Genomic DNA, 19917 nt, shown 5'->3' on the forward strand with positions numbered 1-19917 from the left:
TCGTACCACGAGTTCACACGAGCGCCTTGTTAGCAAACCAAAGACGTGTTCAGCTGTTCTGCTTCACGTTTACATGTCCAGGACAAAAAAGCACCTGTTGTGGCAGTTCAGATTTTATAATTATATATTGTGTGCTGTGTGTGTGTGTGTGTGTGTGTGTGTGTGCTGTGGGGGGGATGGCTTACTTGGGAAAGTATTACAGCAGAATTCCTGTTTACTTATTGAGGTGTTTGCTTCATTTTTTTTGGAAAGAAACACAAAATGACATTAACTGAATGACAGTCTTGACCCGCTCCTGTAAGCACTTACATATTCAAGTTGACTCTGCTGTACTTGCTAGATTAAGGCTGCACACACCAGAGCACCGCGCTGCCAATGCTTGGAAGAAAGCGCTGGCGATGACACAGCACGCGCCCAAGGGGATGGAGATGATCCAGCCAGGAGAGAAAGAAACGGCGCCACCGCGGACTGGAGCCGGCCAGTGCGCAGCACTCTTGTCACGAGGATGTGGGTGCTTTCCATCTCCCCGCCATTTGCTATGTATGCATTTTGCATGGAATTTTCTCTAGCTAGCCTTAAAAATCGAATCCTCAGTGTCTCATGAAGTAGAGATGGTTGAGTCTGCCTAAGAATCAAGCTTTCAGCGTTCGCTTCCTATGCTAATACAAACACACACAACAAACTACAGGCATTGCCCAACTACTGGCATTGTCCTGGTTCCAATGAGAGTGAATTAAAATACAGGAACACACTGTAATTCCTGACACGAACAACGGCTAGTCTGGAGATCTGGTATTGCTTTAAGGTATTCTGGGGTCAGCTGAAGCAAGAGGACACATGGAAATCTCTTCATACATCACATTATGAGCCCACAAATTCTCAACATGAGTTGTTGAAGAAGGATCTTCTGGGATGATATTGAAAATGTTCTCTCCGTATGTGCTGTTTCAGGCCTTACAACATTTAAAGAAAATGTTCTAAAAGATAAAGTTGGCATGTAAAAAGGGCAGGGAAAGGAATCCGCAATGATCTGAGCAAGACAGTTGTAGAAGGCATCTTAATTTTCATATGGCTCATTTGCATTTGAAACACTGAATTCCTATCTTGCTTGTACAAAAATATGTACATATTAAGTTACTTCACACTTGAAAGAACATTTTCCTAAATGTTTGGAAAATGATCAAATTTTAACTGGAGGACTTGTTTTCTTCCATCAGGTGTGGGGGAGATGTGGCTTCCCGGTAGGAGAGGCAACAGTTGATTCTAATAGCAGGACAAGACAAAAATAAGAAAACAATTCTTATAGGTTCAGTTTGAATTAAAGATGGCAACACAAAAAGGATACACAGTACAAAGATGTTAGCATCAATTTAAAAATTATGCTTGGTTCCCTTTCCAAAAATTGTGCTCCTCTGATGGTTCTATAAGTTATTATAAGGTTCTTGTGCATATACTATTGTTTATTTCAATATACCTATTTGTAGGTATCTAATCAATAACTGAAAGACAGATTTCTACCAGCTATTAAACAATAATTCCAGGAGTCAATATTCTACCCATCTCTCTCTCTCTCTCTCTCTCTCTCTCTCTCTCTCTCTCTCTCTCTCTGTACTGGGGATTGAACTCAGAACCTTGCACTTGCCAGGCAAGTGGTTATGCCACTGAGGTACCTCCCTGGCTCACTCATCTCAGGATTTTATAAAATCTTTTGTTCCTTTATTTATTTGATACAGGGTCTTGCTATGCAGTGCTGGGATTACAGGTACGCGCCACCATGCCTGACTTCAGGGGTCAGCATGGCATGCCTGGGGTTCCAGGGCCAGCTCAGTATGTGGTACCAGGGGTTGATCTCTGGACCTTGCCATTGCCGGGCAGGTGCCTAGACCACCAGTTATCTCCCCAGCCCTCATCTCAGGCTTTTAAAAGCGGAGATAGCTGTGGACCAGCAAAGGCTTCAGGTTTCTTCACTGTCACATAGACACTCTTTAATCTTAGGAAGCTGGTGATCACACTCAGACCAAGAAGCTGGGAGCTCGGGAGAGATCTGGACTCGAAAGTAAAACCACATCTTTGTGTAACTCTCAGTTTCCTGATATGGTAAAATTTCTAGGAATGTCCTCAGAAAGAAAAGTAAAGACTTTTCTGAGAGGTATCTTTGTCCTTCTCTTGGCCTTGACCTCTCGGGGACTTCTCTGGCAGAGGGCGCTGGCTGAGTGTGGCGTTTGGATGTGGTGTCATGCACCCTCCCTGGCAAATAGGCAGGCTGCATTCCCTGGGGACAGAGAGCGCGACAGCGCCTTTGTAAGTGAGATTATGGGTGCATGCTGCTCCTGAGTCTCTTCCTTCTGCGCTCCCTGGGGCGTTGGGAGGCCTTGTCCTGGGTGGCACTGCTGTGCTCCGGACCTCAAAGGGAGAGCGGAGAGCAGCTTCTTCAGTCTCCTCAAGGACAGGGCCATGGCAGATCCCCAAGGAGAAAATGAATCAGAGGGACCAAGGGGCAGGCTGGGGGGTGACACGCTTGTCCCTCCCAGGCCAGTTGCAGAGAACAAGTGGGATGGTCTTAAGGGGGCAAAGATCTTGTACATACAATTCATGCTGTATCTTCAGATTGTTGCTACAGAGTTACAGAAATAAGTCCTAAGCACCTTAAGTAGACGCGGCACTGGGATTGACTTCCAAAAGATTAAAAGTGAAGGGTAAAATGGTCTGTGTAGTAATACTTGTGATTTGCGGAGATTCCCAAGACACCAAATAATTGAACATTTCATTTTATGGATTTAGTTGGATCTTTGTCCCGAACAAATTGCTAGTTTAATCATTAAACTAATGATTCTTTTACTTTTTTTTCCTCCTGTACAAAGATGTACTAATGAGAAGCTACATGACTAAAACTTAGATCAAAGGTGGAAGATTAAGGAGAGTCAGTCTATGGCAAATTGAACATTACCCTCTTGATTTATTAATATACACTGTTCACCTATTTACATACTTGAATACCATTTATTAAGTGCCTTCTATAAGGCAGATATTGGTTTTGGTTCTGGGAGTTTAAAAAGTGAGGGGAAACCAAAAGAAGACGAACCTATTTCCATAAAGTTCATGGGGGCACTTCAGTTTTCTGAAAGCAAGTGGGCAGTCGCCTAAGAACTGTAGAACTGATGCCTGTCACAACAGTCCCTTCTTTCTTCCACAATATTGGCCCATTTTCATAAGTGCCTGCCTGGCAAGCATAAGTTCCTGAGCTCGATCTCTGGTATTAATAAAAAAAAATATTGGCTTATTTGAAGAGAAGATCTGGTTCCCAAGTAACTGATTTTCTCTGTTGTGTCTGGCAGAGCCTTTTGTTTTGTGGTACCAGGGACTGAACTCAGGGCCTTGTGCACACGAGCCTGGTACTCCACCACTGAGCTACACCCCCAGCTTGCTCTTAGTTCTGAGGAAAAGCTCCGGAGAGGCGAAGTGAGCCGTCAGCATGTGTGAAAGAGGAGTCGTGCAGCTAGCAACTACAGAAAGGAACTGCGATCATGCTGGTAAAGGGTCCTGCTATAATGAGCGTTTCTCCTCCAGGAAGTTACGGATCATTTTGATTCAATGTGCAGACCGGGTGCAGTGGCGCACACCTGGACTCTAGCTACTCCAGAGGCTGAGGCAGGAGGATCACTTGGACTCAGGAACTGCAAAGCAGCCTGGGCAATGGGGCGAGTCCTTGCCTCAAAAAAAAAAAAAAAATTGTGGAATAAGATTTCTGTAGTTCTAGGTTTTATGACATCAATCACCAATATTTATTAATATTTATTAAGATAAATAAATGCACCTAAACCAGAAAAGGTGTTGGTGTCTCCCTAGTCACTCTGAAAGTCAGAAAACTACAAAAAAGTATATGGTGCTCTAACTTTCAAACTGAAGTACCTGCTGACGCCTTCGGCTTTTCCCTTCATTGCGTGCTTTTCTTTTCACTTGATCCTCTCGAAAAGAATTGAAGTAGGGGCTGTCCAGGAGCTGAGCGCAGGTGAACCTGTCGTCCGGGTTCATCTTCAGACACCCCTTGGAAGAAGAGAAAAGCAAGGCACATGAAGCGAAAGGGCTTACCCTGTTACTGTGCCCGAACTTCCAGAAAATAACCTGGTAGGGCAACTAGGAGCTTAAAAACTCAAGTGCATCTCTGATCGGAGCTCACTGCTGCCTTGTCCACCACATCAGTCCCTTGTGTGTGGCTGTGTGGATGCTCCCTGTCCCCGAAGGGTCACCTGAGTATCGGGTGACTTCCATCACAACTGATAGCAAACCATAAGCAGGAGTCCTTAGAGTGTTGTCCCAGGACCAGCAGTCCTGGTACATCCGGGTTTCCTGTGTGCTGGCCCTCAAGTGCGAGTTTCAGCTTCCTAGCCGACACCTGAGTGCTCAACCAGGCGCAAGGGGACTGCGCCCAGCCACTCGCGCTTCCCAAGCCCTGGGGTGGTGGTGAGTGCCTCATGCTGCTGCGGCTGGGGACCCCTGTGTGAGGCGATGCTGAGGAAATGGGAACCTCGGCTATGAGAAAGAATCCAACATGGAGAGAAGGGGGACGCATTTTCATCGACAAGCAGTACCTAGACGCAAAGAAGATGTGCTGTCACGACCCTTTAAACTCGAGGTGGTCAGAAGAAGACTTTAAGGTCTATCTGTGGGAAGGGAGTACAGTGACACAGAGGGGCTGGAGGCAGTCCCGACACAGAGAGGTTTCTCCAAGAAGCCCTGATACTCTGGCCAGACAGTGCAAACTTTTCTCAAGGGGAACCGACAAATGGCAATCCAGAAAGAACTGATGAGGTTGTGCCGTGAAACACAGCAGTAAGTGACCTGAAGTCTCTTGCCTGTGTCTGGTAAGAAACATGGTCCTCTGGCACCAGAGACTTTGTCCTGAGGAATTCAGGTGTGTAGATAACCACACTGCCTGAGGCCACCCCAGCTCAGGGGCTGCTCCTTACCCCAGCATACGCCAGTCACTGAGATTCCAGAAAATGTGAAGCATGTCTCCTACCCCCTGGGGCAATACCTGATTAGTCCCGCTCCTCCAGAACAGTCCTGCTTAGCATAACCACTTACCTGAGCCCTCACGGCTACACTCTGTTCAAGCAGATCGCCCCCTAATTAACCATGCTCCAGGGATCAAGTCCAGCTGCTACCTGGAGGCAGTCTCCTCAAACCTCCACGCTGTCAGGACAGGCTGTTTTTGTTTGATTGGCTTTTAGGGACAGGGTCTCACTATGTAATTCAGGCTGGCCTTGAACCCCTAACAATCCTCCTCTCTCAGCCTCTCGAATGCTGGGCTTACAGCTGTGTGTTACCCCATGATTCAGGAAGACTATTCTGAATATAAACTGTGGTATACTCTGCTTATCACTTCCTGGCTTTTGACTTCACCATTCCATGTAAGTGATTCTAGTTAACAATGCCTAGGAAGTCCACGCTAGCATTAACTCAATAGGTGTGTTGAGTTCTGGTCTGAGAGGTAGTAGACACTATTGCGGGGGTGGGGGGCGGGGGGCTCCTTCTTGAACATTCTCTTTGTCTTCTCTGTTGTCTCACTTTGCTTTCTCCTGCCTTCTGACCACTCTTTTCACACCAGCCTTTGCTAGTTTATGATCTCCACAATGACTGCACGGAATTCCTCCAGGTTCAATCCCAGCTGTCCTTGGCTTCTTCTGTTCTCTTGGGTGCCCACGGAGTCAACCATCAGGGACTGCCAGGATTTCCCCCATCTACAGATTTACTTCCACCCATCACTGAGATCCAGACCTGTATATAGAAATGCCTCTTTACTGGCTCTTCTTAAGTCGTGAGGGAGTGGTTATGGGTTGGGCTGTGTCTTGCACTGAACGTGTAACTCTCAGTGCTGCAGAATGGACCTTACTTGAAAATAAGATCTGTGCGAGTTAAGCTGAGGTTAATGAAATTAATTAAAATGAGGTCATAATGGAGTAGGGCAGCCCCTCTGACTCAGTCAGGACTGATGTTCCGTAAGAACATAGACATCGTCAGCACAGACCCACAGAGAATGCCACCCAAGGACAGAGGTGGTGGGGAGGGCCAGTGATGCCATTACCAGCCGCAGAACATGTGGGACTCGCAGGAGCTAGAAGAGGCAAGTAAACATCCTTGCCACCATCTTCAGAGAAAGCAGGGACCCACCGCCAGCCACTGCTCCACTTTACCTCCCCACAGAAACATCACAATTCAACCCTGTCAGTTTTTCTTTCAAATGTATCTTGAAGTCATTCACAGTCCTCTGTGGGCTTTCAGTCTATCAAAATCTAGTCTATCATTGAATGTCTATGAGGTTTTTTTTTTTTTTTTTTAGAAAATGAACACACTGTTCTTTACCTTCAAAGTGAGTTCCCAATATATCTACGCCAAGTTTTTTTTTTTTTTTTTTTTTTTTAATTTCAAAGAGCATCTTTAGCTCAGAGGCTGCTATGGTTGAGCTGCTTTGGGAGCTAGCCTAGAACAACTTTCCTCTTGATTAGTTTTGGGACCGCGGACATGGACTGGGTGGAGTGGGTGTTCCGGAGTCTGCCTTGCCTGGATTAACAGTTTTCTATAACTAAGAAGTGGATGCCTTCTCAGAGGTGCCCTTGGACGCACTTGCAATCTGGGCAAGGCCCTGTAGAGGGGATGTCAGAAACTGGAACTGCAAAATCCAAAACAGGATCCTTCTCTCAATCAAAGAAAACCAGTTGATCCTTTTTAAATTTGGCAGAAAGCCCTCCAGGACCTCTTTGGATTATCTACTGTCTTATTCTGGTGTGATAAGACTGAAGTGGTCATGTGGCAAGATGGGGACAAAGAAATAATGGAGACAGTGCTCATGGTCTTGTTTTAAACCCAGTGAAAGGAACGCAAAGGCCCTGAGCATAGATTGGCTGCTGCCCACCACTACCACCACCACCACCACCACCACCACCACCACCACCACCACCATCAGCACTGTCACTGGCCCACACTACACCTGCACAGGTTATGACCTAGTCCCATGTGCTAACTACCTGCTATGGTAGCCGAAATTTATTTGGCATTATATATGGCTTACTCTTCTTTTTTATCTGGCCTGGGCAGGAATCTAGGAAGACAGGTCAGGGCCTTGGAATAGTGGAGTCCTTGATCACGTGGAAAAGTCTCAACTCCATGGCCTGTACTTATGGGTCTAAGGAAAGAGTGGAGTAGCAAGTCCAGTTTCATCTAGAATCTTGGGCCATCAGGGTGCGTAACCTTTGGGGAGGAAGACGGCACCTGTCCTGCACCTTGGAGTGTCTCACACTGCAGTTACCTTCAGGGGGTTTTCAGGATCCTCAGGCTTCCACCTGAGAATGGGCAGGTCTTGCAGCGCCTGGCCCTTTTTCTCTGGAGGGGGGAACTAAATTGCTGGTGGGTCAGAAGCGTGCATCAAGAGCCAAGGCAGGAAGGTAGGAGCTTGATACGCTGAGCGAAGCCGGCTATGAACATTAAGGAAGGGTCCCTAGTGGCTGAGGTCGGGTGGGGCAGTGGTGAGGGCACCAGGGACAGCAGTCTGCCGGCACAGAGCTTCCAGGCTCTGAATCTCAGTAGGACTCCCCAGCTGAAGCAATCTAGCACCCGGGATAGCACCACGGCACGGACCCACAACTAGGACCAATGCTGGTCTACACAGGTGACTCTGGGTCATCCAAATGGCCCCATTGCTTAAGCAGATGAGTCTCAAACTGACTCCGTAGTCATCTGGGGGATGCCTGCATACCAACTCTAGGGTCCTGCCCGTAAGCATTCTTCTACAAATCTAAGGTGAGGCACTGGGATCTATATCTGTATTTTTCAAAAGCCCCCAGGTCATTCTGATGAGCATGCACATCTGGAAATCACAGCTATGTGTGGAAATTAATTGACACCTTCTCTGGAGTCCTCATATCCATCCCGCAGGGGCCTTCTGGCATCCACCGCGGGTGGAAGGGTCACAATTTCTTGTGTGGCTTGTTTGTCAAGCATGGATTGCTAAGTTTCTTCTGGCTCTATTAAAGTATGACCTTTACTTGCCTCTGTGTCTTTGAGCCTAGTGTATGAGGTAGGTTTGGTGTCTGCATAACTCTGACGTGGCCGGCTCTTCTGGTGGATGTGTCCCAACAGTTATGCTTAAACTTGCCTTAGCTGTAATTATTTTATCGTTCCTTGTCATTTGTAGTAACTACTGTGGCATTATTTGCCCCACTGTCGACCCCTCCCAGGACAACCAGTTTCAGTCATTGCAATTTGCATGTGATAATAGTTATGCTAAGTCCTTAAGTACCTTCATGAAATTCAGAGCCTCGGGGTGAGCATCTGAGAACTTTTCCTCAAGAGTTTCCTAGAAAACAGAATAGTCATGTTTTATAACAAAGAAATCCATTTTGTACATGCTGACCACAACACTGGACAAACACTCTTCAGTAGTTAGAGAATTCCTTCTAAAGCTTGTTAAAAATCAAGTTTTTATTACAGTTGAATATACTATAGTGTAAGTGTCTAAGAGACATAAAACTGGAGTTATTTTCTTAATTTCAAGGTGTCTTGGCTGGTGAGATAGCTCGGCAGTTTAAGCTCTAAGTGCCTGCCTGGCAAGTGCAAGGACCAAGGTTTGATCCCTGGTACTGCGTGCTGCACTGGCCCCAGAAGTGGGTGTAGTGGTGCATACCTGTAATCTCAGTGCTAGGGAGGCTGAGGCAGGAGAATCACTCTGAGTCAGAATTGCATAGTGAGACCCTGTACCAGATAAATAAATGAATGAATAAATAAAATATGTCTTGCAATGCATGCTGGTGGTTCTGGGTGAGAACAGGATGGGGAAGCTTTGGACAAACCTCTCTGAGGTCCTACTACAGTACTCTATGATATTTGTGCCTGATCTATTTACACAAGTGCCACCTAAAGTGACATCATTTCACTAGTGCCTGATTTATAAAGTTATAAAACAAAGTTTTAAAAATTGATTTGAGATTTGTTTCTTAAGCTGAAAAACAAGATAATGTCTATCTTCAGAATAAAGTAGATGGGGGCCAGGGAGATGGCTCAGTAGAATAAGCGCTTGTGTGGCAAGCGCAAGGGCCTGAGTTCAATCCCTGGTTCTGCCAAAGAAAAAAATAAATAAACATAAAAAAATAAAGTAGATGAGTATAAATATGTAAAATGATTGTTTCAGGGAAAGGTTACCTTAGTGCTTTGGCCAAAAGGATCAAGGTGTACTTAAGACAGTAAATATACTTTCAATGTTAAAAGCAAAACAAAACAAAAAAAAAAACCCACCACTTTTCTTTTTTTGAGATAGGATCTCTCTATGTAATTCAGGTTGGTCTTGAACTCACAGTATAGCCCAGGTTGGCCTCAAACTGGTGGCGATTTTCCTGCCTCAGCCTCCTGAGTCCTGGGATTACAGGTGTGCACCACCATGCCTGGCTTCATATTTTCAATTTTAATTTAACATCAACCTTTGAATAGACAGGACAGGTAAACCTTTAAATCAGGGTCTGGGTGGCTTTTTGAATTTTTTCCTCACTGTGCATCCCAGGTTGGTCTTAAACTCGTTGGTTCAACTGAACGCCTTTCCTCAGCCTGTTAAGCAGCTGGGACTATCTGATTTTCCTGTGCTGGTCTTACACATTTTCAGTATCATTTCTTTGATCCGAAGATCACGGGGGCCAGGGAGATGGCTTAGTAGAATAAGCACTTGTCTGGCAAGCGCGAGGGCCTGAGTTCAATCCCCGGTTCCGCCAAAAAAAAAAAAAAAAAGAATCAAAGATCAAAGAAACGGAAAACAGATACCAAAAGCACAACTAAAAATAAACAGGGCCGGGGAGATAGCAATAAAAGTGGCAGCCCAGCAAGCATAAGGTTCTGAGTTTGATTCCCACTGCCACACACACAAGAGGTATTTCATCAAAGGAAACAACTACCTGTTTAAAGAAAGTAGCAAATAATAAGATGCCCCAAATCAGAGTAGCTCACCATGACTTCAGGTTCAGGTATGCTGATGCCGTGGAAAAACTGGTTACTTTTAAAGATAGACTGATGTCTTGGGATTAGTTTTCCTGTGAAATACAAGCCACGTAATTCATGACAAATTTGGTAGAAAGTGTCTCAGTGGTTAGCTGCCAAGGCGCAGACCCGCAGGGAACACGCCTTGCTGGTGAGGCGGAAGGGTCCCTAGCAGTCTTGTCTGCTCAGGTAAGGCCGGCCGACTTTCCCATATGATGCTCTTTTGCTACAGTGGGTTTTGTTAGCCATTTGGCTTCTATGGAAAGTCAAGGTGAGAAAATTCTGAGGGCCTCACACACACAAACTCATTTACTCTCACAAAAGACTGCTGTTTTTAATCTCTGCTCTATCAGGGAAGAAAAAGGCTTCGAGTGGCCTAGAAGCTTGGTGACATGGCCATGAAGTGACAGAGACAGGGTGCAAGCTCAGGCCCGGGCATTGTCTGTCTAATGTATTTAGGAAATAAAAACTACACACTTAGGGTACAGTGGAAGTGATACCCCCGCCCCATGCTTTCATGGTGCAGAATTTTCTAGAAAATGCTGGAATCCGTGGGGAACTGAGCGGAGGAATTAATGCGCAGCCATCCTTTGTGTGAAGTACCACTTCTTTCGGTCGGGCTGCTGGAGTGAAGCTGCAGCTAACACTTGGGTCCTGTTCTCCCGTGACCAGGGGAAGCAGACAACCCCCTAGGGTGCTGCCACACACGGAAGCTCGCCAAAGCAGGCTCCGAGCTCCATGCCCTCTACGCTGAACCGGATGCTTAACTTTGGGCCAGCTGTGGAGCTGTCTGCCCCTCACTTTTTCTCATTTATAAAACAGGTGCTATTAAAATGCTATAACTTCCTCAACAAGTTTTTAAGCTTGAAAAAGATAATGTGTATGAAAGCAATTTGCAAATTCCTCCGTACCATTCAAGTAATGCATGTTAACATTTTAAGTTGTAGAAGCTACTTTTGCAGGGAGGAGGGGGGAGACTCTTAAGCTCTAGGACAGGGGTTTGCAAACTAGGGGCCTCCAGCCACGCTGACCCCGTGCCTATTTTGGTACAGCCTGAGGCCTGAGAATGGCTTTTACCTTTTCAAGTGGATTAAAAGAAGTCAAAGTAATATTCTGTGCCATGTAAAACCATAAAGGTTCACGGGCACATTGTGCACGGCTGCTTTCATGCTCCAAGAGCAGAGTGGAGGCGCTGCGGTCAAGACCGTACAGCCTACAAGACCTAAAACACTTAGCATCTGGCCTTTGGCAGGGAACAGCTGCTGACCCCTGCTCCAGAGAACACGGGGAGCCTCTTTTCCAGTGGATGGAACTCGCACTGATCCAGTGTCTCCCAGCTTAGACTCGAGGCAGCTGACTCGTATCTATTTCATTCCATTCTGAAGGCAAACACATAGTTTGCTCCATGGCTACCTGACTTCCTTGGACTGGCATCTGAACAGTTGCTAATAAGAATTACAGTTCTGGGGTTGGTGAGATGGCTCAGTGGTCTAAAGCACCTACTTAGAACAAGCTTAGCAAAGGACAGGGACCGCGGTTCAATCCCCCAGCACCACATGCCAGCCAGCCCCGCCCCCTGGTGGGCTGAGCTGGACACACACACACACACACACACACACACACACACATAAATAAATAAAATTTAGAAAAAAAAAAGAATTACAGTTCCTACACTGAGGACGGACTGGGCTTTGGCTACAACACAGACCCTACCACCTTTCTGCATAGAACTCTGGAGAAACACAAAAGCTCTTGCTTTCTGTACAGTAACACACTATTATTCTAATATGTCAGCCACTCTGTGAACTGTAAAATGCAATTCATACCCAGTGTTCTGATTATCAGATAAAGTTGGTCCACATCTGATTTTCCTGGCCAGAGTGGCTGGCCTGTCAGAAGTTCAGCAAAAACGCAGCCAGTTGCCCAGACGTCCACTGAAGAGCCGTACTGTGTGTCTCCCACAAGAAGCTCAGGGGCTCGGTACCACCTGGTGGCCACATAATCGGTGTAGGCATCTCCTGGAACTGCAAAGGCATCATCAGGCGGGTCAGCGAGTCCCCATCTCCCGGGCTGTGAACTGTGACCAGCTCCAGAGAGCAGATCAGGCTTTCCGACAGGTCTCTCGTTCCAGGAGGCACTGTCTGCTGACAGCTGAAGCAAGGCCCTACGGGTCATACACTGAGCTTGCTCCCGGCAGGCTCTGAGACAATAAACTCAACCTTCACCAGCACTCTAACTAGTACCTGTATCATCCCAAGAGGGCAAAATAAAAAATTCTGTACTGTAACCTCAAGTCTCAACCGACTAGTGCTCATTCCTCCATTATTACCAGCATGGTGCTTATTGTGGGTTAAATTGTGTCTCCCCTAAAAGACAAGTTGGGGCTGGGGAGATGGCTCAGTGGAATAAATGCTTTCCTGGCAAGTGCAAGGGCCTGAGTTCAATCCCCAGTTCTGCCAAAAACCAAAAACCAAAACCAAAACAAAACAAAACAAAAATAAAAGACAAGTTGGAAGTCCCGACTTGTGGTACTTGTAGAAGTGTCCTTATTTGCAAATAGGAAGAGGGCATAAAAAGAATTAAGATGTTACCTACACACACCAGCTCCCTATGAGAAATGTAGTCATTACCTACTGCAAACGTACACTAACACAATTTTTTAAAGAAGGAAATAGGGTCTCTGTAGCTGTTATGGATTTATAACAAGGTCATAAATTCAGGGCAGGTCATAAATTCAGTGCCTAGTGTCCTTACAAGAACCATGTAGGGACACAGTGACTCAACAGGGAGAACAGGTGGGTCAGAGGCAGATCCGCGAGTGAAGCATTTGCAAGGCCAGGTACACCATGACTGTCAGGAGGAGGTGGCTTGGGAGGACCCCTGGAGATGGCAGGAAGAGCACGGTCTTCCTAACACCTTTATTTTGATTTCTGGCCTCTACAACTATGAGAGAGCAAACTTCTGTTGCTTCAAGCCACAAGGATTCTGACACTTTATTATGGCAGCCTAGGAAACCAAGGCAGTGCTGGCCAACTGTGTGCACCTCACTTTTCTATCCAAATTTGTTCTGTATGGCCCATTGTGACAAAGCTCTTAGTTTGACTGCTTGTATTGTGAGTCGCATGTAGTGTGAACAGGCAGGTGGCAGAGAGCTAGGTGCAGTGTTATGGGCCGGCCCCACCCCACTGGCCCGGGGTAGACTACCTGAGGCACCTGCCTCCCACGGGTGTGTGTGTGTGTGTGTGTGTGTGTGTGTGTGTGTAAGCAATCCACAGCTGCCACAAGACCCAGAAGGTTTGGGAGCCCCAGTTTTCTTCTTTGAGGCTGAAGGCAGGTAGATAAGAAGAGCCCTCAGGCTTTTAACGGGCAAGAGTCTCATTTGAGTCCGTGGAAATCTACACATGCATGGAGGAAGAACCTGGGAAGCTGGCTCGTCCTACAGAGGTGAGGTCTGGGGCCATGCTCGTCAGGAGGGCCTTAGGCAGCCAGCCTGCGACTGCCTGAAGGAAGCTCAGAACCCAGGGCCTGCGGCTCTGCGTACAGAATGGTACTTGCAGTAGGAAAAGAATACTTACTGCTCTTTCATAAGATTATAGGCTGTTAATTTTAGTTATAAAACATGCTGACTTCTTTAAATGATAGAAATTAAGTACTACTTAGGAGACTTGGAAATGGAGAATAAGAAAGAAAATAATAATTACTGACAATTCTAACTGCTCATAGGTTATACTACCTGTTAGACATTTGGGGAACATTTTCTAAAAGCCATATATAGTCATTGTAGACAATGGAATACCCAGAAAAAAAGAAAAATAAAGTCAAATTTTACCACTCAAATATACTATGTATTAATGTTTTGATGTATTTCATATAAATCTTATTCTTTTCCTGTTTTTATTTTTTTATTAGTATATGCTTGCATTACATTCCTTGTGGGGATATGGTACATGTGACATATCTCAAGTAGTTTTTTTTTTTAATGTATTTGGTATGGTGTCTCACTATACAGCTGGGACGAGCCTCCTGTTTTCAGCCTCCCCTGCACTGGGATTACAGGTGTGCACCACCATTCCTGGTCTCGGTGGACGCTCAGCGAACCTGGGGGCGGGGCCGTTGGGGCATGTGGGGGTCCCTGTGCTTGTCTAAGCAGGCACTTAGTCCACTGAGCCATCTTTCTGGCCCTCAATTACTTTTTGAGTACTTTTGACTATTATCTACCTACCTATCTTACATAATTTTGTCTATTCTATATATTTGCCACATTATGATAAACTTGGGTTTAACAGCTGCCTGACAGTTTACTAAGTGTATAGGTCATGATTTACTTTTATCTTTCCCAAATTTTCTCTTTTTTTCTTTCTTTCTTTTTTTTTTTTGTACTTGAGGGAAGGGTCTACAGGGTGTTCAGGATCTCACTACTAGATCAGATTTGTAGTAATCCGCCTGTTTACAGCCTTCCAAGAGCTGGGATTACAGGCGCCCGCCAGCACACCCAGTCTCACCGGCAGTCTCAGCACACCCTGGGGAGGGGGCTGCCAATTCCCAAATTTTCTGATTCTCTGTCATTATAAACATCACCAAAGCTCTGTGCAAGACTCTTTCTGTATTTAGGATTATTTCTTTAGAATGTATTCGATGATGGAATTACTAAATCAAGAGGCATGAACATATTTATGAAATTATAAAAATAATTCATTTTGACTGCAGAAAACTTGAAAAATACAAAAAGTGTAAAAAAGTCTCCCTCTACTCAGAGAGAATCTGGAGTAACGTTTGGTGAATTTCTCTTCTCTCTGGTATTAATATTGCACCCCTAAAGTCTCATATGATTGAGACCGTTATGGCTTGTCACTGGACGCGCCCCGCCACAGCTTCAAGCGGTCACGGGGATGGGCTTTCTGGAGGTGGCTAAATCTAGGGCTTGTCCAGTGCTGGGACTGGCCACATGAGCGCCGCTCCCGCCCTAGGGCAGGTAGCCGCCACAGGACGGAGGGAAAGAGGCTTGCTCCTCCCTTTTGCTTATTTGCTCTTTTTTGCTGTCTTCTGCCATCATGAATGGTAACCCCTCTACCATGCCACCTTGCCTTCGAGCCAGAACTATGAGCTACACAAAGCTTTTCTTCCTTAACTTTGGTTGTCAAGATATTTTGTCTCAGCAATGATAGAAAAGAAACAAAGATAGGGACCAATCTCTCTGGGTACAATTCTGTCTTCTTTTTAACTTAGCCCCACATTGTGTGAGTTGAAGCATTTTCTTGAATCAGTAGGATTCTTTAAAAATACATCATTTAAAATGTAGCATTGGGCTGGGGACATAGCTCAGTGGCACAGCACCTGTCTGACAAGTGTGAGGTCCTGAGTTTGATGCCCAGTTAAAAAAAAAAAAAAAAAAAGTAGTATTAAGTGAGATAAGTTCTTTAGCCACTTTCTTATTGATAGAACCTTAAGTCTCCTTAAATTCTTCTTGGTTAGTTTTACAATGAATATTATGTTATATTGGGTCAGCAGGTGATATCTCCAGGATAAGAGAGATTCCTAAGAGTGGAATTAAGATTCCAATGGCAATATTTGTTTTGGTTTTTCTTTTTTTAAAGCAACAGAATAGTAACTTTTTTATTTTTATTTTTATTTTTTTTTACATTTATTCATTTGTGTATGTGTGTGTATGTGTGTGGCCAGCTCAGCCCACCCCAGCCCCTGCCAAGGCGGGGCTGGCTGGCATGTGGTGCTGGGGGATCGAACCGCGGTCCCTGTGCTTTGCTAGCTTGCTCTAAGTAGGTGCTTTAGACCACTGAGCCATCTCCCCAGCCCTGGTTTTTCTTTTTTTAATTTTATTTGTGTGTGTGTGGGGGGCAGCTCAGCCCACCAGGGGGCAGGGCTGGCTGGCATGTGGTGCTGGGGGATTGAACCGCGGTCCCTGTGCTTTGCTAGCTTGCTCTAAGTAGGTGCTTTAGACCACTGAGCCATCTCACCAGCCCCTTGTTTTGGTTTTTTGAGGCACGGTCTTGCTATGCAGTTCAGGTTGAGCCTGAAGTCACTTTGTAGTTGGGGCTGGCCTTGAACTCACAGCAATTCCCTTTCCTTAGCCTCCAGAGTTCTGGGACTACAGGCACGTGCCACCATGCCCAGCTCAAACGACGCTCTGAAAAGTTTTTGGTACACAGTGAAAGGTAGTATTTCAAGGTGCATTTCTTTGATATCAGTGTGGAGAAAAATTATTTCACATTTATCAGCCTTTTTTTCCTTTTGCGAATTGTCTGTTACTACCTTGTTAATTTTTCTACTCAGAACTTTAGTATTTTATTAATTTATATAAGCTCTTTTATATTAATTTATTAACAACCTTGAAATGTTTTTTCCTTTGATTTCTTGCTTTGAAAATGTTAGCCTATGAGGCCAGGCTGCTCCAGGGGCTTCTTGTACCCTTATCTGCCCAAGAGCAACCAGGTTAAATACAGCCCATGCACAAAGCCACAGGCTGAAGCCCGTGGGACTGTTTTTTAAAATAATTTAACCATTTTCATAGTTAGTTCCTGAGGGTGTACAGAGTGCCCACTTGCCTTCTCCAGCTTCTCTTTGCTGTTGGTGGTTTCCACGTCACTCTGCATTGCAACCTTGCACCCCAGTCTTTGCCCTTGTCTAGCTGCCTCATCCCAGCACTGAGGTCTCCCCCTATTGCCCAGGCGTGCATTTGCAAGGGGGAGCCTGCATATAGGTACAGGGGCCAGGAGTTCGATCCCTGGGCCTGCCGTGCTGGCCCCACCCTGGGGCGGGCTGAGATGGCGACTGAGACCGGGCATGGTGGCACACACGCTTGTAACCCCAGCATTTGGGGGGCTGAAAACAGGAGAATCACTACGAGTCTGATCTACATAGTGAGACCCGGAACATCCTGTAGACCCTTCCCTAAAATACAAAAATAAATAAATAAATAAATGAATAAATGAACAACAATGACCCAGGCCAGCACTATAACAGCTTGTGCTATAACCAGAGCCTCAGCTCATATAGTGGGGAGATTTTATTTTTTTAAATTTATTTTACTTTATTTTTCTAGTACTAGAATCTAACTCATAACCTCATGCTTGCCAGGCAGGTGCTGTGCCACTGAGCTACATCCTCGGCTCTGCTGGGGAGATTTCAGCCAGGGTGAATGAACTGGCAGTGTCTTACACTGCTGCTTGGTTTCTGACCACCAATCAGGGGCTGTCGTCACGCAGGACTGCCGCTGTAAGCTCACCGTGCTGATACTTTGGGACACACACGCTCGTACAATCAAGAGTTCTGAGCCCGATGACTTGCGGCGTACTGAGTTTGGGTCTGCTGCGCTTCATTAACAGGATGACTGTGTCTACAGAAAGACTCAGAGGGAAGGCAAGCATGCATATTCCTGTAAATGTGCATTTTTCTCCTACAGCTAAGATCATTGTGTCCGTGTTAGCTTTCTTGTTCCACTTACCACGCCTTGAGCATTTTCCAGCGCCACTGAAGCATCATTTCTCATGGCTGCCTAAAGAAAGCTTCATGACATGAACGTACTGTGTACACAGCCCGTAGGTCAGTGGTTTTCTAGCGTTCTTCTAATTCTCTTTCAGCCGCAAGACACAGGGACCGACCAACACCAGGATCCCATTGGGTCCTCAAAGCACAGCAGCCTCGCAAAGACTTCACGGTCCTCTACCCCAGTGCTTTCAATACACCGTCAGGTCACGTATCTTGGGGTCCCATCAGGAACATTCTCAGTGCGTACATTCCCACATTGCAAGCACACATTTTTGCCTGCTGCAAAGTTCTACACTGAGGGAGAAATAATGATTTGTCTCCTTTTTCTTTTGGTTTATGTCTGGGATGATTTCCCTTTTCCTAGCACTGTCTTGAATACTCTCTCCTTAGCTTTCAGTTGACTTTTCTAGTCTCAGGAGCTCCATGGATTTTTTTTTTCAGTGACTCTAGCCCTCATTAATATCTCCCTCCAGGCGCCCGTTGGCACCTTCAGTTTAGTAGCTTACTGCCAACCATTTTGCCTTATTCTTTCTTAAAAACTTTGGCTGATAAGTGCATGAAGAATAGAAACTCATCTTAAAATTTATTCCACTTAAAATTCCTTCCACTATTATGGAGAGAATGAAACACATTAAAGATGTCATCCAATCAATTCTAGCTGAAGGGGATAGAGTTGGAATGTCAACCAATGCGCTGCCTAAAACACTAACAAAAGCTTTTATTTTTTGAGTAACAACAACAAAACACTTGGCTTGCATTCAATATCTCCAGTAAGAATTTACATGATGTCAGTTTATGATGATCTGGATTGGGTAAGGTAGACAAAAGAGCGCTACTTACTCAGAATCCGAGCAAATCCGAAGTCACAGATCTTGATTATTCCTTGCTTAGTTATTAGAATGTTTTCAGGTTTTACATCTCTGTGAATACACTGTAAGATAATGTTTATGTTCCTGAGACATCAAAATGACAGCTAATTTAACTTACTAGTTTAAATGATAGCTTATGATAGAAAAGCAGGTTTTCTTCATTTTTCTAGAAGTTAAATTGAGACTTATACATCTTATATACAAAAGAAAAAAATCTCTAAATATTACATTGTTGAAGAGATTAAAATTGTTATATATGAAAATTGTTTGATTTTTCAGAGCAAGGAGTATGACACAGGTATTTTTTTTTTCCAATGGTAAAACTCTGTGTGAGGGCCAAGAAGATAACTCTGAGGTCTAAGTGCCTGCCTGGCAAGTGCAAGAACTTGAGTTCAATTCCTGGTACTGCCTGCCATGCTGGCCTGAAACGGCATGGTGGTGCATGCCTGTAATCCCAGCACTGGGGAGGCTGAGACAGGAAAAAACAAAACAAAATAAAAACAAAACAAAACAAAAAAGCACTGAGTGAAAGTAGACTTTCTCTCTCTCTCTCTCTCTCTCTCTCTCTCTCTCTCTCTCTCTCTCCTCTCTCTCTCTCTCTCTCCCGCTTTTTTTTTTTTTTGGGCAGAACCAGGGATTGAACTCAGGCCCTTGCCCTTGCCAGTCAAGCACTTATTGTACTAAGCCATCTCCCCAGCCCCTTTTCTGTATCTCTAATACGAGCTGCCACCACTCAAACATCATAGTTCAGGCTGAATACTGCAGAGATGAGAAATTAGAAAAAAAATTTAAATGATAAGAGACACCCAAATTTACTTTTCATTAGGGTGACCATGTTAGTTACCCAAATCAGGACATTTTCAGGTGTAAAAGGGGCTCTGTTAATAACGATGGCAGAAGACAGGAACAACCCAGGAGAGTCTTGGGCATGCTGGGTGCAGTCCTCAGATCCGTATCTTTCCACTTGGCCTGCCACCCACCTCCAAAAGAAAGTGGGTGAAGAAGCTACTGGTCTTCCTCGAACTTGGCACTCGCAGAGTACACTGGAATTTTCCCAGCAGAATGATGCTGTGACTTCAGGGGTTCTCCGAGAGTCTACAGACTTCAGGGTCCCAATAACCCTCTGTCACCTCTCTGCCACACTGCTAGTCTCTAGATATTTTTTGTCAAACTGACAACTCTGAAATCGTTTCTTTGGTTCTACAGTAGCCATCTAATAAGGGAAAAGGCTAAACCCTTAATTCACTTTAAATTAAAAAAAAATGGCTCAGAACAAAATCTAGTTCCTCATCTCAATTATTGTCAACTGTTGCATAATTTGTTGATGAGCAGTTAAAAGAAAGTTTTTAGGCCTTGTAAAGGTCCTAAGGCATTAAGTATTAGTTTTAAAACACATCATTGGACTACAATACAAAATCATTTTGGTATTTACTTTGATCAGATGCTTATGAAACTCAGATTTTTTTTTATTTTTTTAAAATTTTATTTATTTATTTTACAAAATCTCAAAACAAGATTTTAGGAGAGT

The 19917-nt window shown here is 44.9% G+C and overlaps 1 protein-coding gene across 1 annotated transcript in view; it reads right to left on the reverse strand.

The window, feature by feature from the left end:
• Positions 1-238: 238 nt before the first annotated feature.
• Cdkl4 (cyclin dependent kinase like 4) overlaps positions 239-19917 on the reverse strand; it is a 43709-nt gene continuing 24030 nt past the window's right edge. The window contains exons 5-10 of the mRNA XM_004627634.2: positions 18361-18451; positions 11844-12041; positions 9988-10070; positions 8297-8353; positions 3910-4044; positions 239-1263 (exon numbers count right to left, since the gene is read on the reverse strand). Of these exons, the coding sequence (XP_004627691.1) occupies positions 1162-1263; positions 3910-4044; positions 8297-8353; positions 9988-10070; positions 11844-12041; positions 18361-18451 (666 nt within the window). The 3' untranslated portion in view covers positions 239-1161. The remainder of the gene's footprint in view (positions 1264-3909; positions 4045-8296; positions 8354-9987; positions 10071-11843; positions 12042-18360; positions 18452-19917) is intronic.

Source organism: Octodon degus, unplaced genomic scaffold (assembly GCF_000260255.1).
Source record: "Octodon degus isolate 3935 unplaced genomic scaffold, OctDeg1.0 scaffold00020, whole genome shotgun sequence".
Classification (NCBI taxonomy): Eukaryota; Metazoa; Chordata; class Mammalia; order Rodentia; family Octodontidae; genus Octodon; species Octodon degus.